The 23,717-nt window shown below is 35.7% G+C and overlaps 1 protein-coding gene across 2 annotated transcripts; it reads left to right on the forward strand.

Moving 5' to 3' along the window:
- The first annotated feature begins 424 nt into the window (after positions 1-424).
- Positions 425-22,064, forward strand: LOC149851360 (UPF0235 protein At5g63440). 2 transcript variants are annotated; one of them, XM_090000394.1, is made up of 7 exons: positions 425-574; positions 2,901-3,015; positions 11,524-11,677; positions 11,818-11,914; positions 21,315-21,403; positions 21,488-21,556; positions 21,641-22,064. In XM_090000394.1, the coding sequence occupies exons 1-7, from the start codon at positions 460-462 to the stop codon at positions 21,698-21,700; spliced, it is 699 nt and encodes a 232-aa protein (XP_089856520.1). In that variant the 5' UTR covers positions 425-459; the 3' UTR covers positions 21,701-22,064. The 2 variants fall into 2 exon arrangements, with proteins under 2 accessions (XP_089856520.1, XP_089856529.1); XM_090000403.1 differs by having other exon boundaries at positions 435-574; positions 2,909-3,015.
- The last annotated feature ends 1,653 nt before the right edge of the window (positions 22,065-23,717 follow it).

A 23,717-nucleotide genomic window follows, 5' to 3' on the forward strand; every position in this document is an offset into this window, starting at 1 on the left:
GTTTTTTTGCATTTTTTATATTTTTGCATATTTTTTTATGTTTTTGCACACTTTTTGTGTTTTTGCGTGCTGACCACCCATCACGCGGCCCATGGATGGTCAGCACTCAAATCTTAAAAGATGTATATTCCATGTATAAATAATATGAAATGTTTTTACATGAGCCACTTAGAGAGTAGTTCGGCTTGCCTAAATAAGAACACGAGCCGAGCCACGAGCTCAATCCACTGGTAAACGATCCGAACCCGAATATGCCCTGTTCGGTTCGTTCGGCTGGTTTACCAGACCTTATTGGCCTTGATGGGTCGGATACCCGATCAGTTGACAGCCCTAAAGTAAACAACCGACTGGATCAGAGGGATATCCGATCCGTACAGTGCCGATTCTTACTTTTCTCAGTTAAGCAACGCTCAACACTATCAGAAAGAGAGAGAGAGAGAGAGAGAGAGGGAGAGAGAGATGCCGAAGAGGACGACGCACACCTACTCGAGCGAGGACGCCAAACCTGACGGCCCCGATTCGGATCTCTTCGTCTACTACTGCAAGCACTGTGGGTCCCACGTCCTCATTACAGGTTGCCCTTCCTTCTCGTCCCTAGGGTTTCCCTCTCCACCTCCGTTTGTTTCATCCCTTTCTTCCTTCCCCCAGTATTTTTGTGCTTAATTCGCGGGAATCGAAATCCCTTTTCCGCGAAAGAACACGATTCCGGTTGTGTTTATTTGTTTGCTTTTTCGTTCTGAATCGCGTTATTAGAATTTGCTTTCCACGGAAAATGAGGTCGGTGTTTTTTTAGGTGTTGCGCACAAGAACGCTCTTGCTTCGAATTCCACGGAAATTGGACGTCAGGACGAGAAATCCTTTCGATTGCGTTAAACAAACACGATATATGTTTTTTATGCCAAATAGAATGTCCGAGACTCTCGATTCCGTGGAATTCAGCTTGCAATTTCACGAACCAAACAGTTCCTCTCTCTCTCTCTCTCTCTCTCTCTCTCTATATATATATATATATATATATATATATATATATATATATATATATATATATATATATATATATATATATATATATATATATATGTGTGTGTGTGTGTGTGTGTGTGCTCGCGCTTGCACTTACAGTGATATATATCGCCAATATTTTGAGAATATCATGATAATATTGCGATACAAAGGAAAATGATCTAAAAGAGAAAATATCATGATATGTTGAAAATATCGACAACTTTAAAATACTGTGATGGTATCGTGATATTTTAACAATAATATTTAGTTGTATTGTTTTTCCATAATTTAAACTTGATTTTTATCAATTTCAAAAAGTTCTTGTATCATTTCATCAGACTACTGCCGGAAATATTCTAGAAATCTCTTTTTTCTGTAGCATTATTTTAATTCTGCCCACCTGCTAGCATCTCGATGCCTCTGGACACTCCAGTTCATCTAGTGTTCAATTTCTTTATTTGTTTTCCTTCTGTAACTGTACTATTTGGGTTTAAGCATACCTTTTTACGATTAATTTTGAAAATGTCTAAAATTGCAAGCATCTCAAATGTCTTTGAATTGTCTATGTCTTGATGTTTTATTTGAATAACCAAAGAAATGAAGGCTTATGGTGAAAAAAACAAATCTATCAGTTTATTGATGTTTAGTATTGTAAATTGATATTCTAATTTGACACCGCTTCTCTTTGTAGTTTAATGTTCAAACATTCTTTACCTCCTCTATTTTGTTGTTCGATATTCGTGTATGTTTTGCAGCATTTTTTGGTTTGAATTGCAAACACGTCGATGTTCATGTATGTGTTCTCGCTTTTTTGGTTTCAAATTCAAACTGTCTTACTTTGTTGCATACTTGCATGAAATGTGTGTGCCTAACCTGTCCACATATTTTTAAAAACCTTGATATGTTTGACATTTCTTACCTCTTCTATCGCTGACATCTTTATTTATGTGTTCGTAAGATAGGATATCAATGAATACGTCATATTTACTGCACCCGATAAACTATCATTACTGTAACTGCCAAGTTTGGCATGGATTGGTGTTGTTTTGCTTTAAACACCTATTTAAGGATAAAATTTTCTTGATCTGGATACCGTTAACTGTAACATGGTGGATATTTTATAAGATATTTATTAAATTCATATCAATTGTTATACACTACTGGAGAGTAATGTACTATTTACAGTACCAAATGATGTCCAACTTACCAGCTATCATTGTGGGATCTGAATTTGAGATCCCAGGTTAAGGTGTCACATATTTACCTGTTTGATCATTTTGTTGGAGTCTAAGTTAGGGGAAGGATTACTTGGAAGGTGGAACAGAGTAAGGGTTGTCATTAAGCGGAAAGGCTAAGTTGGTAAAAAAATCCTGGTCAAGGCCTCCATGGAGTCATAGAGTGGCCTACCAAGGGTTTCAGTGGTAGGAGTTCAAGCTGAAATGAGTTGTACCAATGCAGTACCAGCATTATCTTCTTTGCTCTTTGTTGAATTAGTGGTTGTAGTGGATTCTATTAGTTGGGAACTTGGGGTGAACTTCCCTTTGCATTTATATCATTGACATGCATTGGTGTGTGTAAAAAAGGAAAGGACATTGAATTCTTTATGTCAATCACCACTACATTGGTTATACTTGTTTTCATGCTTACCTTGTCAAATGCCCTTATTCAAAAAAAAAGGGAAAAAGAGAGGCAGTTGTACAAGTATCGGCGTATGTAGGGGTTACTATGTATTCTATCCTTTCCTTTTTGCTACTTGTTAGAACAAGCATGCTTCTCATCCATGCAGGATTATCCTTTATGACCTGCTTCTATAAAAAAACTATTTACTGACTCAAAACTGTTTACTGAAACTAATTTCCTGCTGTGAGTTCTGTCTTACTGAATTTCTCTTAAAGATACACAGCTGCAGAAAATGCCAAGGCGAAAGACTGACAAATCATATGTTTTGGATAAGAAGAAGCATCTTTCTAGGCTTAATATTACTGAGTCTGGGAGAGTTCTTCTAAAACGGTAAGTATGCATTGTGTGTGACATTTATTTGAATCACTGTTGAAAATTTTACTTTTCACTGCTTAATATTCGTAGTTTGTTGATTTTATATCTTTACCATGTTCTTTTTTTGTCCTGTTATTTATGTATAAAACCGCTGTGTGCATTGAAGACTTCACTGTCCGGATTGTTGAAAGAATGATATGGTTCATGCATTACATAAACTTAGAAATCTCCAATGGTGCCATTTCCATAAAAAATCACATGACTAGAGGACCATCGCGTCACCATTGTTTTTGTTGGTTGGTTTCCATAATTAGCCACCAAGGTGGGGAACTTAAGCATGGCTAAGGGAAGGCATTTGTCTCCCTTCGAAAAAACATGAAGATATGAGTTTAAGGAGGGATGACCACATATGATTATCAACTTAAGAAATAAGAGTATATATACAAGCCACCAAATAATATAAAGATACCCAAAATTGCAATCTCCTTATGAGACTTGCCTGCATGTTCCCCTATTCATGCCCTTCGTCTCCTGGTTCTTGTTTTATATGATTCAGAAAAAAGAAAAAGCTCATTTCCCATTTCCCATTTCCATTTCCATTTCCATTTCCATTTCTCAAGATGTTTCGTGTTTCTATTTATCTTCTTGGCAACATTGCCCCAAAACGTAACTTGATATCGATTATGCACAATTTCATGGGCAATTCGTCAAACATTTATTGTGCATAAAATGAACTGCCCCATCCGTCAACAAAATTTTTTCAATTTAACCCAATATCACTTGGGGTCGAATGAGATAGCTGGATGAGTATGTTGCACTACCATAACGAGGGGTTGTGTTTGAACTTTGAATCCTGCCAGAATTATCCCCCAGCTTGCCTATCAAAAAGGAAAAAAACAAAACTCCAACATCACTTCAATAATACTATATAAGTAACATATACAGGTAGCATGGTGGCACCACTGATCAATGCACTCCCAAGCTGGTGTCTTGTTGTAGGCATTTCATAAAAAATTTAATATGTGCACCACTTTCCTTAGTATTAATCCAATTCAATAGATAACTGGAAGTTCATTCTATACAAGAATAGAAACTAGAACATGTTAAACATATGTATTATCATGTGTAGGGTATTTTTGTCACATTTGTACTTTAGTGTAAAATTGTAATTTCCCCTTATGTGCAGGGGCATTCTTGTACACCATCGAGATATATATATATATATACACACACACACACACACACACACACACATATATATATATATAGGGAGAGAGAGAGAGAGAGAGAGAGAGAGAGAGAGAGAGAGAGAGAGAGAGAGAGAGAGAGTTGGGCGTGACCCAGAGGTTGGCACAACCCTTGCTACATTTCTTTTCCCTAAATCTTTTCTCTCTTTCTTCCTCTTTCTTGCAAGGTAGCAGGGCCTTAATCCCAGAGTGTCATTTCTGTCACATGTTAAATTATATACCTAATCATTCAATGTAATATATATATTATATATATAAAGTAATACATATACATATATTAATATATATGTATATGTATCTACTTATTATATATATAAAATATATATTTCTGTTTTGTTTAGCCGTAGGGCTAGATTAGTCTTTTCCTCCATTTTACGCACATTCAATTTATGAATGTGATTGTAATTTATTTTCGTTTTCTTTTTCTTTTATTTTTTATTTTCTTTTATGTAAAGTACCAAAAGGTACCTTGGGGGGCCCACTAACATAGACGTTGGGCCCTCTCCAACGGTCACATTTGTGACCGTTGGAGGGGCTCCAACGTCTATGAGTGGAGCCCCTCCAAGGCCCCTCTTGTGTTGTTATAAATAGGGGTTTCACCCCTTTGTATTTCTTATGGGTCAAAGCCCAAGTTCTCAATAAATCGATTCCATTGTTTTTATGCCTTTGTGCATTTGTGAGTTATTTGTGGGTTGTGCTTTTTGTGCACAAGTGTTCTAAAGTGTTCTTATTGTGCTTTCGTGGTGGGTTTAATATCAAGAATATTAAGGTCTTGATATTAGTATCTTATTGGAGATACTTTCACATGGTATCAGAGCCTCGTTGGAAGAAAGAAGATCGTGCATCTCGTCTCTTGTGAAGCACCTCGAAAAACGTGCCCTCAAGCTAGTGAAGTTTTTGAGTGAAGCATTTACTTCGGGCAATATTTTAGAAGCAACTTTTGTCACGAAAAGGTTGAAAATCCGTTAAGGTACGCATTATTTTTCATCTTCTCTTCTCTCTAATGGGTGAAAAAGACTCCCATTTCTCCCTTGGGTTTAAACTTAGTGGTTCGAACTACCATGTTTGGGCCGGCAATATGGAAGCCCATATCAAAGGGGAAGGCCTTTGGGGTTACGTTCAAGGCTCCATATCGGAACCCGAACCCAAGCTTTCTATTATAGAGAAAGGGGAAATTAAGATTCTTGAAGGAGAAGATAGACAAAAGGCCTTAGAAGAATATTCCAAAAGACATGATGAGTGGGAAATGAAGAACTTCAAAATATTGTCTTGGATTTTTTCGTCCGTAGAAACCAAGATCAATGTCAACATCATTAAGTTTAAAAGGGCCTCCGAAGCTTGGTTGTACCTTGAAAAAATGTATACTTCAAGGGACTTGTCTCACAAATACTATCTTCAAAAGAAAGCCTCGACTCTTCAACAAAATGATTTATCTATTCGGGAATATTTTGCCGAATTGTCATCTATTTGGGACGAGCTTGCCATGCTCGAACCAAAATGGAGCGGAGAAGCTATTGAATTAAGGCACAAACAACTAGAGGAAGATCGATTTTTCAACTTCCTAAATGGTCTTAGACCCGAATTTGAGCAAATTCGGTCCTCTCTTCTATCGGCTTTCACCTCCCCATCTATTGAAGATGTCATCACCAAGCTAAGTAGTGAGGAAACACGTATGGGGATTAGTAAAAATAACCCAAGCATCCTTGCTACACCTTCTCAAAGTGACTATGAAGTGGTTAATGCTGTGTCAAGACCTGGAAATAATTTGAAGACCTACAAACCGCCCCATTTCAAAAATCAAGGGCAAAATGATCGATATGGCAAGAGAGATTATAGCAAATTAACTTGCCATTTTTGTAAAGAACCGGGACATATCAAACCCAATTGTCCCAAATGGAAGAAATTTCTTGCCGCGGCTTTAGCATCCCAATCGGAGGAACGGCCTTCAACTTCAAATGAACCTCTTTCGCTTCATCAAATTATGGATGCTCTTCAACCTCTTCTCAAAGGAGGCATTTCTGGAGCTGCTATGTCATCCTCTTCCTCTCTTGGTAAGACATCTTGGTTACTTGATTTCGGTGCTTCGTTTCATATGACTCCAAGCCATTGTTTTCTTTCTGATTATTCTAAAAATTGTCTTCCATCTTTTGTCTCAACGGCGGATGGAACCCCTCTTGAAATTAAAGGAATGGGCAATTTTGAAAAACAAGACTTCTTTATCCCAAAAATTCGTCTTATACCAAAACTAAACTTAAATTTACTTTCCGTTTCTCAACTCTCGGACTGTGGTTGCGATATAAAATTCTCTTCTAATAAATGTTGGATACAGGATCGCTAGTCCGGGAAATTGATTGGGGAAGGCTCTAGGAGAGGAGACCTCTACTATGTTGATTTTCTTAAAATTCCCAAGAATCAATTTTGTAATGTTGCTCAAAACAAAGATATTCATGTATGGCATAAGAGATTGGGTGATCCCAACATTGTTAAAATCTCTTATTTGCCTTTTATTAAGCATCTTTGTAATGAAAATTTTGTTTGTAATGAATGTATTCTTGGAAAAATGAGAAGTCTTCCTTTTCCTCAAAGATCCATGTTTACAACAAAACCTTTTGAAATTGTTCACTCCGATGTATGGGGTCCGGCTCCGGTGATATCCAAGGGAGGTTTCTCTTACTATGTTATCTTTGTGGACGATTTCACTAGGTTTAGTTGGATATATTTTCTTAAACATAAACATGAAGTTTTTTCAACATTTAAAATATTTCATATGATGGTTTTAAATCAATTCAATGGAAATTTAAAAAATTTTAGAACCGATTCGGGTGGTGAATACCTTTCCAATGAATTCAAAAGCTATCTTGAAAACTATGGAATTCTCCATCAAAAGTCTTGTCCCAAAACCCCCCAACAAAATGGGTTGGCTGAACGAAAACATAGGCATATTATTGAAACCACACGAACTTTGCTCATTTCCCAAAATATTCTGAAAAAACTTTGGGCGGAGGCCGCTCTTACTTCTGTCTATCTCATAAATAGACTTCCATCTAAAAACTTGAACAAGATTTCCTCATTTGAAAAATTATATGAAAAAGAACCTGATTATAGCAGGTTAAGGGTTTTTGGATGTAAATGTTTTGTCCTTACTGATAAAAATGACAAACTCTCTCCTAAGGCCATTTCTTGTGCCTTTCTTGGTTATTCTGCAACTCATAAAGGTTTTCGCTGTTATGATGTTAAGAGTGATAAACTATATGTTTCCAGAAATGTAAGCTTCTTGGAAAATGTTAGTGGTTTCGAAAAACTTGAAACCAATGACGAGAATATTGACTATTCTTTTCTGTTTGATTTATTAATTGAAGATGATGATACTAGTGATAATGAAACTAATCAAAATGATGAAACTCATTCTGATCAACACATCAATGAAGAACCACATAGAGATCCTATAACTTACTCTCATAGAGATAGGAGTACTTTTAGAAGTGCCCTCGAAAGATATGATAGTGAGTCTATCTCTCCAAGTGAAGGAAATCTTCGTAGGACCGAAAGATCTAGAAGACCTCCTTCTAGGTTCATCTCATGTGAGTCTTTTTCACCAAAATATAGAGCATGTCTAAGCGCCATTCACTCATACATAGAACCTAGGGATTTCGAGGAAGCACGAAAATGCCCGGAATGGATAGTTGCTATGAATAATGAACTTGAAGCCCTAAAGAAAGCAAAGACCTGGGAGTTTCAAGACCTTTCTAAAGACAAGAAAGCAATAGGGTGTAGATGGGTATTTAAAGTCAAAACTAAGAGTGATGGGTCTCTTTAGAGATATAAGGCCCGCTTAGTTGCAAAAGGATATGGTCAAAAATATGGGATTGATTATGAGGAGACTTTTGCCCTCGTTGCTCGAATGGTCACCATCCGATGTCTTATAACTGTTGCTTCAATCAATAAATGGAACATCTATCAGATGGATGTTAAGAATGCGTTTTTAAATGGGGATTTAAACGAAGAAGTATATATGGATGTTCCTCCTGGAATGAAATATCCTAAAGGAAAAGTGTTTCGTCTTCGGAAAGCACTTTATGGTTTAAAACAAGCTCCCAAGGCTTAGTATGATAGGTTTAACTCCATAATGTTAGAAAATGATTTCTCATCCTGCTTTACTGATACTGCTTTGTTTGTTAGAAAATCTAATGCAGGGATTGTCATTCTACTACTTTATGTGGATGACATGCTTATAACTGGGAGCGACTCTAAAGGGATTAAAAGCATAAAATCCATTTTAAAGGATAAGTTTGAAATGTCTGACTTAGGCTTCTTAACTTATTTTTTGGGTATTGAGATAGCTTACTCTCATAGAGGATATTTTCTATCTCAAACTAAGCTTGCATCTGAGATTATTGACAGGTCAGGTATTACAGATGATAAAGTTTGTGAAACTCCTGCTATAGTAGGAGCTAAAATGAAGATTGATGATGGTGTTCCCCTCTCCGATCCTACTCCCTACAGGCAACTAGTAGGATCGTTGATGTACCTAAGCATCACCAGACCAGATATCTCACATGCGGTGCATACGGCAAGTCAATTTCAGCATGCACCAACTTCTGTTCACATGGGTGCTATCTTACGTGTCGTAAGATATCTAAAGCACACTATTAATAAGGGAGTTTTTCTGTCTTCTTCTTCTGAGTTAAGATTAATTGCTTATACTGACTCTGATTGGAGAGGTGACCCAAATAACCGTCACTCCACCACTGGTTTTTGTGTATTCTTAGGTGACTCATTAATCTCATGAAGATGTAAGAAGCAGCAAAAGGTGTCTCTATCATCAACTGAAGCGGAATATCGTGCCATGGCAACTACTACCATGGAAATTGTTTGGATTCATCAGTTGTTGGAAGACATGGGGATCACTATTGAAGAGCCTACTAAGCTTTGCTGTGACAACAAAAGTGCGATTTATATTGCTAAGAATCACACTTTTCATGAGCGGACCAAACACATAGAGATGGATTGTCACTACGTTCGGGAGGCTTACCTCAAAGGAATCATTGACCTTCCATATGTCACGTCCGAATATCAATTAGCGGACTTCTTCACTAAAGCCTTGTGTGCTCCGCGTTTCAACTTTCTTCTTAGCAAACTCTCGGTCATCCTGCCCTAGGTTTGAGGGGGGGTGTTAAATTATATACCTAATCATTCAATGTAATATATATATTTTATATATATAAAGTAATACATATACATATATTAATATATATGTATATGTATCTACTTATTATATATATAAAATATATATTTCTGTTTTGTTTAGCCGTAGGGGTAGATTAGTCTTTTCCTCCATTTTACGCACATTCAATTTATGAATGTGATTGTAATTTATTTTTGTTTTCTTTTTCTTTTATTTTTTATTTTCTTTTATGTAAAGTACCAAAAGGTACCTTGGGGGGCCCACTAACATAGACGTTGGGCCCTCTCCAACGGTCACATTTGTGACCGTTGGAGGGGCTCCAACGTCTATGAGTGGAGCCCCTCCAAGGCCCCTCTTGTGTTGTTATAAATAGGGGTTTCACCCCTTTGTATTTCTTATGGCTTTGAGTCAAAGCCCAAGTTCTCAATAAATCGATTCCATTGTTTTTATGCCTTTGTGCATTTGTGAGTTATTTGTGGGTTGTGCTTTTTGTGCACAAGTGTTCTTATTGTGCTTTCGTGGTGGGTTTAATATCAAGAATATTAAGGTCTTGATATTAGTATCTTATTGGAGATACTTTCACACATGTATGGTTGCACAATTACCCTAATTCTGTATCTAAATGTTGCAGTTAAGAATACTTGCCACATATAAGCAATTGTGCATTCATCCCGATGTCACAACACTTTCCTATCAATATACACCATCATAAACCATACAAACCCTAGGATTCCTCTCATTATAAGAACTAGACTAGATCTGAACTTGCGATATACAAATCCGCTATGACACCACGACACGGCAGATCGGCTGCCGTACCCGTGTCGACACGGGTACTGGTACCGGCCGCAGTGCAGGTATGCCGCACTATGCCGGGTCTAATGCAGATCCGAACCTCAGAAAAGAAGAAAAAAAAAAAGAAAAATCGCCCCTCTCGAAACTCTCGACTCTCTCTCAACCTGGTCTCGCTCTAGGGGCCCAGAAGGGTTGGGGGAGGGGAAAATGAGAGAGAGAGAGAGCATACCGGGGTTTTTTCTTCTTCTTCTTTTTTGAATCTGCCCAAGAGAGAGAGGGAGGTGGTGAGAGACTCTCCTTTCTGCCGTAAACCCTCCCCCCCCCCCCACCACCACTTTATTATACTTTTAAATTTTTCGGAGAACCCTCTCCTTTATTAATTTTTTACCTACACCTCCCTCCTTTATTCAAAATTTCATCCCACGAACTCCTTTTTTACTAAAATCTCTCCCTCTTTTTCTAAAAACTGCATTGGACCTACAAACTATTATTTGGATCTTGCATCGGACCTACACTATATATATATATATATATATATATATATAGAGAGAGAGAGAGAGAGAGAGAGAGGTGGCCCCCTACCCATATTTTTGAAATTGTCTTGTCGTACCGTACCCCCAGGTGACATAGCAAATCAGATTGCGTGATCAACTGGCCCATAGCTGAGTTCTTTCATGCCACTGATAACCCACAAATCTCTCCCTATGAATTGAGACCCTAGCTCTGATACCATATCAAAACTAAAATATAAGGTACGGCTCAAGATATATATGCAAGTCACTAAGTATAATACACCTAGACTGCCCTTACAAATAATATTTAAGCCAAGAACAAAAGAAAAGGAAAAACCTTAGCGAATACACATAAAATACATTGATGAGAGTCACTGCTTTCAGTCATTTGACCCAGAGGAAGGAAGAAATGCAAGATTTGGCTGTGAAAAAACTTGTTCAGATATTAATGTGCACGCAAAAGAACTCAGGTTTTAATTGAGGAGTCTTTCACCATCAATTTGTGTTTGTTTATGGAATAAATGGCAACTGAAGTTAGATCATAATTTGAGGCCTGAAATATTAAGATTATATTCAATATCAATTAGTTTACCCAATACTGAATGTATTTTTATCGATTAGTTTACCCAATACTGAATGTATTTTTATCTTTTTTTTATCTCTGGAGCATATAAAAATATTGAGTATACGAAAGGGTCCTAAACATTGTATCTGAAGTTTCACTTGCATTTGGTAATCTAGATTTGGTGCTGTAGATAAATTGTTTACAATCTTTGTTATCCAGTGGTGAAGGAAAACTGGAAAAGCAATTTCGCATGTCTTGTATGGGATGTGAGCTTTTTGTTTGCTACCGTTCAGAAGAAGATTTGGAACATGCCCCTTTCATCTATGTTGTGGATGGTGCTCTAAGCTCTGTTGCAGCAGAAACTAACCCTCAGGTAGTTTTGCTGCTTTTAGACTTTGCTTTCTTGTATCTTTTCTTCCTTTATGAGCATACTTGGTGTTGCCTCTGTGTACTTAAATTTATCGAAGATTATGTGTTAGATAATTGGTGTTTGTTTAATCATTGATGATGCAGGATGCTCCTGTACCACCTTGTATTTCACAACTAGAAGGAGGCCTTGTTCAAGTGGCTATAGAAGTAGAGGATCGTGCACAGCGTTCAGCAATTACAAGTACAATATATCTATCATGTTCTTATTCTTTCTAGGGATGGTAGCACACGTATATCTTTTGGCACAGGTGCATTTAATTGTTTCCTCATGAAAACAAAATTATTTAGAAGAAATGTAGGACAAGACTAATGTGTGTGTGATTAATATTGCTAAAACTTGTTTGAGCCTTTGCCATTTAAAGTTTTAAACCAATTCTGTTGTTGCAATGTGATTTCTATGTCCTTGATAAGCTTATGCATGCATGCATGAATAAGGATGTGTGTGCACATACACATGCATAAACGGCAAATGATGAAACTTATAGGTATCTAAAACATAATGACTCAATTATGTCTGTATCTCATGTTCGGGGACCACAATACAAAAATCATCATAAAGCAGTGATGGTTTTCTGCAGATGCTAGATCACCCAGGAATGTAACCCCCATATTTTAGTTATTAGTATGTATTGCACAAACGTGCATGCAATATGGTGTGGTCAATTTTTCCCTGTTCTGCCAGGCAGATTACATATTACTAGTTACACATGTTATAACCATCTCAATGTAATCCATACAAGTTGACTTTTATGCTGCATCTTATGATCCAACCAGGCTTGGTCCAGGGTTTGTGTCTTGTTGATGCTCGTTAAGGCACAGTTTTTTAAACTTACTATAACCTCTCTTGTTCTTGTACTTTGTTGCATTTGTGGTTTAACATACAACCTTTTGACTAATGGAGCTTCTCTTTTAGAATTTGTTTGAATTATTGCCTTGTTCTATACATATTCCATTGTGAATATATGATCAATTATTTCTCCATCTTTGTGTATGTATGTGTCTACATATGTTTATGTATATGTCTATGTCTATGTCTTTGTGTGTGTATCATTGTCACAAATATAGGTGATATTTTGAAATATATGCATATTGTTACAATAAAAAAAAATGATTAAAAGAAAAAAAATACCAAAATATTTTCCGATATATTGAAAGTTTTAAAATATTGTGATTTTATCACTATCTGTTTTTTATATTTTATTTTATTATACTTTATCTTTTCATCTTTAAAACCTTTCAGTTTTTACATTAAAAATACTAGAACCTATTATTTTTTTATTTTTCATATTATTTCTTGTTTTTTGAGTTTTTCTGCAAGATTTTCCAAGATTTATTAAAAGACCTATAATATTCTAAGATTTTGCTTGCTGAGAGCCTGAGATATAACAAGACGAAATGTCATTTTTAACAGTTGCTATTAAATTCTTGAAGAAACTGGAAACATGATTTCTTAATTGGATCCTCAGCTGTGTTTTCTGGGAGATGACATGGTATCTTCTTTAAACTTGCTTCAGAAATGTTTTAGGGAAAGGTTTTAGATAAAGGCAAATGCGACAACTGGGCATAAGTGGAAACTTAAAAGGTAAGAGTATTGATATCTAATGAAAGAAAAAAGGAAGCGTAGTTAATGACAAGATGCTTAACAAAGTAATGAGAATCCCACTTGTTGAGGCCCCTCAATAAACTTTTCAAGAGCAGCCCTAATGCAAAGTTGAAAAAAAAGTTATTTCATGCCTTTAACATCTAATTGTGTAAAGTAAACAATCAAAACTCTCTTTGAAATTAAAATAGGTATATGTTTTATTTCAAAAAGTGGATAGTTAAAGTCCTAAAACATTAAATCAGTGCAAAGAACAGATAAGAAGTCAGCCATAAAAGAAAATTATCAATAACAACACCATGATTAACCAGTCCAGGATTCTTTTGGGCCAATGACCATCCTACTCTAATATTATTCACTTCTATGACAGATTCATACAGAGATTTTGCTCTAACCAAAGCCTCCACCATGCTGAAGGTAACTACCAACAGCAAGCAAGTTGCTGTTTTTTCTAATGAAAGGGTGTACGCGTTACAAGAGTTAGGGAACTGCCTATAGATGTGCGCCCTACAAGAAATGCCTTTGCACCATAGAAAGTAGATCCAACTGAACATAAGAAACAATTGGCAAAAAGATTTGAAAAGGATAAAGGCAAGATTGTTGTTGTTACTGATCATCAGAATGAACAGTAGACTTCCTCAGCTTGCCTCAATATAGATGCAAGTTGATACAAATATCAACAATAGCGGCTTTTTGATCATTTACCAACTTCTTTGCATAATCTAATGATTGTTATCTATGTCTAAAATAAGTTCCATACTCTACCCTTTATGCATTGGGTAAGTTCTACCAAGGTCATAGAGGTAATAATATCATTAGCAATATAGAGGTTGATGCCGCTGCTTTTGGGCTTTGATGTAATAGAAGGGAATTGCCAAGAGCTACATAAATCATCTGTCATATTGGAAGTATGAGACTGATCATCTATAACCCAGTGGGTGTGCTTTATAAACTTTATTGCTTAGTTGTGTATCCATGAGACCAAAAGGAGATATAACAGCTGGATATATAATCATCTTAAAGTTTCATTGTAGCCTAGCCTGCATTGCTGACTGAATCTTTTACTACCTATGCCTCCGTATTGTCTATTGCTCAACTTTTTAAATTTTATTTTCAATTAATATGTCCATTCTTTTGATTTTTCAATAACCAAGGGGTTTTCACATCTTAGTTTTTTTCAAAAAGTTGTTTTCTCAGAAATTCTTGGGAAAATATTGGAAGTTTTAAAATTTGAAAAAAAAACTATAAAGAGCAATAAAAAAAAGATAAGAAATGATAGGTCTTATAGTATTTTTCTTGCAAAAATATTAAAAACAATTAGAAAATTTTTTAAATATAAAAGAAACAAAAACGTTACTTAAAATATATAAACAATATGCTTTTGAAAATCTCAGGAAAATGTCGCAATGTTTTATGTTCTGGTGATATTTTGAAAATCTCAGAAAAAATATCAGCTGACCTTGAAATACTGATAATATCATGATTTTCTCAAAATATCGGTGATATCAGTGACTATGCCTAGAACATAATCAAGTCGTTTAAAGAAACATGAGCAAATATGTGGTCATAGGCTTTATGGTTTTGTGTTTTAGTTTGTCAACTTTTGATTGTTTTGTATATACAATTTGGCTGGGAAGTTATTTGGATAGTTTACATGTGATCACAGCACTGTAATTGCTAAATCCAACTTTTTTTTCATGGACGGAGAAACCAGCCTCAGAATCAGTAACCTAGTCGCGCTATCTTAACTTGCCGTACTTACGGTCGCTGTCCCGATGGTGTAAGCCCGTGGTGCACCTCTCACCCCTAGGGGTCACCAAGCTTCGGCTGGGCAAGAGCTTATCCCTTGCCCTCATTAATGCAAGGGGCTGATGCTCATGGGAATGGAACCATGTGTGTAGAATCCTTTCGAACAATCAAGTTTTTCAAATAACTTGATACTTCAAATGATAGCATAAAATAGCATTCAAATGCTTTACACCACAAAAGAAAAGAAGTGTAGTAAATGCACTGTTTTTATAAATGTAAGGAGACAAAACTCCTCTCTATTATTACACTAATTTACAATGGGCTCACAGCCCTTATTTATAAGCTTAGCAACTCATAAGAGTCATTGGGCTAATTCCCAACGGCTCTAATTACAGCTGTTGGGAGTCAGCCCAACGATTCTTATGCTTTACTATGTACAACAGTCAGTGGCTGACTGTTGTACACTAAAGAAACAGTACATAAAAACAAGATAAAATAAAAAAGAAAAGTTACAAAAAAATAAGAAAAATTAAAAAGAAGAATTACAATCATATTCAACTACATGAATGTGTAAAATGGCTAAAATACCCCTACAACTAATACATGAAAGAAATACATATTTTATATATGTAAGTAGATGGATACATGTACATATATATTTCATATATATGTATATGTATCTTCTTTTATATATATAAAATATATATAGAAAATACATTGTCTTATGAATTACAATTCAACACTCCCTTTCAAACTTAGGGCATAATGATCGAAAGTTTGTCAAGAAGGAAGTTGAATCGCGAAGAGTACAACGATTTGGTGAAGAAATCTGCCAGCTGATATTCTGAAGTTACATATGAAAGATCTATGATTTCTTTCAGATATGCTTCTCGAACATAGTGGCAGTCCATCTCAGTGTGTTTGGTCCGCTTATGAAATGTGTGGTTTTTGGCAATATAAATTGCACCATTGTTATCACAACATAGCTTGGTGGGCCCTTCTACATTAATCCCCATATCTTCTAGTAACTGATGAATCCATATAATCTCCACGGTAGTAGTTGTCATGGCTTGGTATTCAGCTTCGGTAGAGGATAACGATACCTTTTGTTATTTCTTACATCTCCATGAGATTAGTGAGTCTCTTAAAAACACACAAAAGCCAGTGGTGGAGTGACTGTTATTTGGATCACCTCCCCCAATCAGAGTCAGTATAAGCTATTAAATTTAATTCAGAAGAAGAGGATAAAAATACTCCCTTATTCAACGATCCCTTTATGTATCTGATGATCCGCATAATTGCACTCATATGAACGGATGTTGCTGTATGTTGAAATTGGCTGGCAGTATGAACTGCATGTGAAATATCTGGTCTAATAATACTCACATCAATTTTCATTTTGGTTCCTACTATAGCAGGGGTTTCACAAATTTTATCATCTGTAATACCTGACCTGTCAAGAATCTCATATGCAAGTTTAGTTTGAGATAAAAAATAACCTCTATGTGAATATGCAACTTCAATTCTCATAAAATAGGTCAAAAATCCTAAGTCAGACATTTCAAATTTATCTTTTAAAATAGATTTTATGCTCTTAATTTCTTTAGAATCGCTTCTAGTTATTACCATATCATCGACATATAGAAGCAATATTATTATTCTTGCGTTGAATTTTCTGACAAATAAAGCGGTGTAAGTAAAACATGAAGAAAAACCATTTTTCAACATTAAAGAGTTAAACCTGTCGTACCAAGCCTTGGGGGTTTGTTTTAGTCCATAAAGTGCTTTCTGGAGACGAAGTACTTTTTCTTTAGGAGTCTCCATTCCTGGAGGAGCATTCATATACTCTTCTTTATTAAGATCGTCATTTAAAAAGACATTTTTAACATCCATTTGGTAGATCTATTTTTTAATAGAAGCGATAGTAATAAGACATTTGACAGTAACCATTCATGCAACAGGGGCAAATGTTTCTTCATAGTCAATCTCATATTTTTTATTATATCCTTTGGCTACTAGACAAACTTTATATCTTTCAAGAGATCCATCGCTCTTGGCTTTGACTTTAAACACCCATCTACATCCTATGGTTTTTTTTTACCCTTAGGAGATCTTGAAATTCCCATGTCTTCGCTTTTCTGAGAGCTTTAAGTGCATTCTCCATAGCTTCTATCCATTCAATATTTTTTTTTGCTTCTTCAAAGTTTTTGGGTTCTACATATGAGTTAATGGCACTAAGGCAAGCTCTATGTTTAGGTGTGAATGAATCATAAGAAATGAACCTAGAAGGGACTTTTTTATTTCTCTTAGTTCTTCATGGATTTTCCTCATTTGAAGAGGTAGTTCCACTAGATTCGTTATATTTTTCTATTGCACTTCTAAAACTATTTTTATCTCTATGGGAATATGTGATAGGCTCTCTAGATGTTCCTTCATCAATATGTTGATAGATAGATGGGTGTAGTAAAGAGTTGTTTTCCTCAACTTCATTATCACTGGAGTCAATATGTCGGAACTCATCATCACTAGCATCATCATTTCTAGATAATAACTCAAATAAAAAGGAACAATCCATATTTTCTTTATGAGGCTCACTTTTTTCAAAACCACTAACATTTTTCAGAAAACTCACATTTCTGGACACATATAATTTGTCGTTTTTAATATCGTAACATCGAAACCCCTTTTGAGTTTCGGAGTAACCAAAAAAAGCACATCTTATAGCTTTTGGGGAAAGCTTGTCATTCTTGTCCATAAAAACAAAACATTTGTATCCAAAAATTCTTAACCTATTATAATCAGGTTCTTTTGTGTACAACATTTTCAAAGGCGAAATTTTGTTTAAATTTTTGGATGGAAGCCGATTTATGATATAGACAGATGTGAGAGCTGTCTCAGCCCATAATTTTTTTGGTATGTTATGTGAAATGAGAAAGGTTCGAGTAGTTTCAATGATATGTCTATGTTTTCTTTCGGCTAATCCATTTTGTTGAGGTGTTTTCGGACAAGTTTTTTGATGGAGAATACCATAACTCTCAAGATATCTTTTAAATTAATTTGATAGGTATTCTCCTCCAAAGTCAGTTCTAAGAATTTTCAAGTCACCATTAAATTGGTTTTTGATCTTCATATGATATGTTTTGAATGTCGTAAAAACATCATATTTGTGCTTAAGAAAAAATATCCAATAATATCTATTGTAATCGTCAACAAAAATCACATAATACGAAAACCCCTATTTTGATAAAACAGGTGCCGGTCCCCATATGTTCGAATGAACAATTTCAAATGGTCTTATTGTAAACATAGATCTTTGATTAAAAGATAAACTTCACATCTTTCCAAGAGTACAATCATTACAAGTGAAATCACTTTTATAAAGATGTTTAACTAAAGGTAAATAAGAAATTTTAACAATATTGGGATGTCCAAGCCTTTTATGTCATACATTAATATATTTTTGTTGGACAACATTACAAAAAGGATTTTTTGGAATTTGAAGGAAGTCGACATAGTATAGATCTCCCTTCCTAGAGCCTTCCCCAATCAACCTCCCGGACTGGCGATCCTATATCCAACATTTATCATATGAGAATTTTATATCGCATCCATGGTCCGAGAGTTTAGAGACCGAAAACAAATTTAAGTTTAATTTTGGTGTAAATCTAAATTTTGAGATAAAAAAAACTTACTTTTCAAAATTTTCAATTCCTTTGATTTTAAGATAAGTTTCATCCGCAGTTGAAACAAAGGATGGAGAGGAATTTTTTTAATATTCGGAAATGAACAAATACTTGGAGACATATGAAAGGAGGCACCCGAATCTAAAAGCCAAAAACTCTGACCGGGAGGAGAGAAAGTTGACATGGCGGCTCCGGAAATTGCCCTCTTGAGAAGAGGTTGAAGTGTTTCCACAATTTGATGCAAAGAAAGAGCTCTATTGGAAGAAGATGAACTTTCTTCCTTTGAGGGTTGGGATGTAGTAGCCATGGCTAGCAACTTCTTCCATTTTGGACAAACCGGTTTGATATGCCCCGGTTCCTTACAAAAGTGACACACAACTTTGCTATAATCTCTTTTTTCGCCTTGCCCACTATTTTCTCTTGCTTCTTGATTTTGATTTTTGAAGTGGGGAGGTTTGTAGGTTCTCAAATTGTTTCTCGGTCTTGAAACGACATTGACACCTTCACCTTCTTCTTGGTTGGAAGGTGTTGCAAGAACACTTGAGTTATTTTTGCTTATACTCATACGAGTCTCTTCCCCACTTAATTTAATAATAACATCCTCAAGAGAAGGGGAAGTAAAGGCGGATAGAAGAGAGGATCGTATTTGTTCAAATTTGGGTCTAAGCCCATTTAAAAAGTTGAAAAAGCGACCATCTTCTAATTGTTTATGCCTAATCTCAATGGCTTCACCACTTCATTTGGGCTCAAGCATGACAAGCTTATCCCAAATAGAGGACAACTCTGCGAAATACTCTCTAATAGTCATTTCGCCTTGTTGGAGGGTCAAGGCTCTTTTTTGAAGATAATACTTCTGGGACAAGTCTCTTGAAGTGTACATTTTTTCAAGATATTGTCATGCTTGAGAGGCCTTTTTGAATTTGATAATGTTGGCATTGATTCTTGTTTCAACGGATGAGAAGATCCATGATAGGATTTTAAAATTTCTTATCTCTTATTCCTTATGTTTCTTACGATAGTCTTCAAGCGCTTTAATTCTCTCTTCACCTTCAAGAATCTTTATTTCTCCTCTTTCTACTAAGGTAATCATTGGTTCCGGTTACGGTATTGAGCCTTGGACATATCCCCAAAGTCCTTTACCCTTGATATGGGCTTTCATATTACCGGCCCAAACATGATCATGAGCCATTGAGTTTGAACCCAAGAGAGAAGTGAGAGTCTTTTTCCACCATTTTGAGAAGGAATGTAGAGTGAAGATCTTACCACAAGTGAGTCCTTAGAGCTTACTTGATGTGGTATGATCCTTTCGATATATATTGCAAGGAGTCTCCAAGTCGAGGATAAAAAAAAAGGTAGGTGCATGCCTTTTGAGGCACACGATATTCTTCAACAATTACCTTTCTTCTTCAATAATTCTCAACGGCTTTGATACCATGTGAAGAATCCTTTCGAACAATCAAGTTTTTCAAATAACTTGATACTTCAAATCATAGCATAAAATAGCATTCAAATGCTTTACACCACAAAAGAAAAGAAGTGCAGTAAATGCACTCTTTTTATAAATGTAAGGGGACAAAACTCCTCTCTATTATTACACTAATTTACAATGGGCTCACAACCCTTATTTATAAGCTTAGCAACTCATAAGAGTCGTTGGGCTGATTCTAGAGCCGTTGGGAGTCAGCCCAACGACTCTTATGCTTTACTATGTACAACAGTTCTGTACTGACTATGTACAGAAACAGTACATAAAAAAAGATAAAATAAAAAAGAAAAGTCACAAAAAAAAAGAAAAAATAAAAGGAAGAATTACAATCATATTCAATGACATGAATATGCGTAAAATGACTAAAATACCCCTACAACTAATACAAGAAAGAAATATATATTTTATATATATAAGTAGATGGATGCATGTACATATATATTTCATATATATGTATATGTATCTTTTTTTATATATATAAAATATATATAGAAAATACATTGTCTTACAATTTAACACCCTGACCACCTGTCTAGTAACCAAGGCTCTTTCCACTGCACCAAACCCCTCGGGGCTTGCTAAATCTGACTTATTTTTATCGACTGTGAGCTTCTTATCAGTACCATAGTTTTCTGATGTGGATGTGTTTCTGCTCCATGATATGATCTGCAATCTTGTGACAAGGTTGCTTTGCAAGCAGTTATTCGATCCAGTGAGCAATGCTTGTGATCAGCGGGCACCTGCAGGTGCTGACATATGCTATTCATTTCAGTACAGTGAGGTGCTGACATGTGCTATTTATTTTCAGTACAATGAGGTGCTGACATGTGCTATTCATTTCAATACCGTGACAACTTAGAATTTTAAATTTATGGAGAAGTTTATGGCATACATTTATAATTGAATGATGAATTATTTTTATGCACCTTGAGCCTTTTAATGAAAGATGTTTATATTGAACAGGTCTTATTCACAAATTACTTTCTTCTCTCAAAGATGTATATTCTATTTGCTGAAAACGGAAAATTTATGCCCTTGTATTTTTTTTCCCTTCTGGGTTCAGGAGTGAATGCAGATGATGTTCGAGTGGCTGTGGCTGCACCTGCAGCTCGTGGAGAAGCTAATAATGAGTTATTGGAATTTATGGGAAAAGTAGGGTTCTGTATATACTTCCTTTTTGCCCCTTTTTCATTTTATTTCACGTCCCTGCATATGAATGGCATACTCCTAATACAGGTACTAGGTTTGAGATTGAGTCAGATGACATTGCAGAGAGGATGGAATAATAAATCGAAGTTGCTTGTGGTGAGTTAGCTTGTTATGGTATGAAGATGTCGTCGTATGTTGATTCATTACACATGTTAAGGGTATTATCACTTCGTGGATTAGGTGGAGGACTTGTCTGCAAGAAAGGTGTACGAGAAGCTGCTGGAAGCCGTTCAGCCTTGAATAGCATCATGATCTTGTGATGTGGATATTTTCTTTTACAGAATAGAAGCAACATCTGTGCATGTAGTCACCCGAATTCCTGCAGTTAAATCGATCATGAGAAATTGCCAGTTTGCCTTATGTGATTCTACAATTTTTCATCGCCACAGTGTTGCTGTCTATAATCACATGTCGATGAATATTTGTTTCCTCAGAATTAGTGACAATTTTCTATTATCTGAAACAGCTATATTTGTATTGAGCAACTAGAAGCCAATATATGCAGAATATTCCTAAGCAGTTTTTAAAGTTTAATATACGGGTGAAATCGTTTGCAAATGTTGGACAGTGTTGATTAAGCATCAAATATTGCAGGATGACAATACATAGTTCATGGTCAACACTGGAAACCCAACTGTAATATGCATTTGGGAATCATGTAAATGACTACAGCCATCACAAGCAGGAAAATATTTACATGTTTATTCTATGTTTATGTGATCATCTGTCATGCTACTGGGAGGTTATTGCCAGATAAGAAATTTTGTCCAAAACATAAACTCATTAATTATCCTCAATCATTGTAAGGGGAAATGCCCATTTCACAGAAGGTGGAACTGGAATTAAAGATGGGGATGCCTTCATGTTTAGCAGTTTATAATTCACACCAAGGACTTATAAATGGCCTCAGTTATCTCTTATTTTAACCAGATCACCAAGACTGAATGACCAAGTTCCCAAGTGGCCTCATGGTCCCTAAGAAAACTTGTTATCACTTGGTCCACAACCCAACAAAAGTCATATCCAAGTTCCAAGCAGTAAGAGTACTTTAAAATTTGATTAGAATAAACTCAGGATTCTAAGAATCAGAAAAGACTGATTCGCTTGATTAATTTTTTCTGCCTGAGAATTAAGGCATTGATCGAGGAGTCCCGGCGCTTAGTGCGGGCCAAGCGGTCGTGGCATACACTGAGTGGCATGGTCCAACAGAGTGAAAAAGTGTGGACTGTGAGTCTTAACTCTTCTTGCTCTTCACAAGATAATCTTGTTTACTCAAAGCATTTTATTGGCATGCATGTCTCTTCGGAAGAATGATTAAGGAGATCACAAGAGTTGGAGGAAAAGCTCAGCATGATACGGTGTACCAACAAGAACAAGAAGACAGTTAGCCACGTGTCAGCGACCCAATTGCACCTCGGTAATCATGGTCATACTAATCCAAGTAGCCTTATTTATTAATCTGCATGTTGGAGAGGGAAGCGATTGATATATTCTTAAAAAGCTTAAAAGCACAATGAAAACCCTTTAATATTCTAATCACATTGATTGGAGTGGATGCATAGAATAAGCATAAGCCCACAGTTAGGACGTGGAGCATATTATGACACATCTCCTTAAGAGAATAGAGAAGCGAGTAATGGTGTTGTAAATACTATATTCTCAGCACATTCTTGTAGATATTCCTTGTGTTCGGAAAAAAGTTTATGGTTGATGATACTGAATCCTGTTTTTAATTTTGTGAAAAGGAAAGCCACCATAATCAAAAGTTGGGAGACAACTACCTGAATCTCAAAAAAGTAAAAAAGTATGATCACATGATGCAAAATAGTCACCAAAGTGTCCAACTCTTTAGGTTATCTGCACTCATATAGCACTATGCTTTATTGGTAAAGAAATCAAAATAAACCTCACCATTTTCACTTTACAGGGAAAAGGAAAAGTAGTATTGGAATTATAAAAGTAACCTATCCTTTTCTGGACATCAGCATGCCCTCTCATATGATTGTGAAATGACATATATCATGTTTCATTAATGGATGTGGTTTACCTAATAAAATTAATAAAAATTCTAAAACTAACTGATTTGCTGTATGATTTCTTAGGAGAGATGGGCAACCTTCTTTCAATTGAACAGTCAATGGAATTATGAGATGTAGAAGTTGGAAAAATGATAAGGAAATGGATAATATCATCGGGGCTGGGGTGTAGGGAATTGGATTGGACAAGAAACTTGAAGTTATTGGTTGAAAAGTAACAT

This window comes from Nuphar pumila, chromosome 1, assembly GCF_984573655.1.
Source record: "Nuphar pumila chromosome 1, dmNupPumi1.hap1.1, whole genome shotgun sequence".
NCBI lineage: Eukaryota > Viridiplantae > Streptophyta > Magnoliopsida > Nymphaeales > Nymphaeaceae > Nuphar > Nuphar pumila.

What these genes read in the sequence shown, in the direction of transcription:
- LOC149851360 (XM_090000394.1), top strand. Translation starts at nt 460, where the DNA reads ATGCCGAAGAGGACGACGCACACCTACTCGAGCGAGGACGCCAAACCT. An exon ending in CAGCAGAAACTAACCCTCAG is followed by an intron (nt 11,678 to 11,817) that starts GTAGTTTTGCTG and finishes TTGATGATGCAG; the next exon opens with GATGCTCCTGTACCACCTTG. An exon ending in TATTGGAATTTATGGGAAAA is followed by an intron (nt 21,404 to 21,487) that starts GTAGGGTTCTGT and finishes CTCCTAATACAG; the next exon opens with GTACTAGGTTTGAGATTGAG.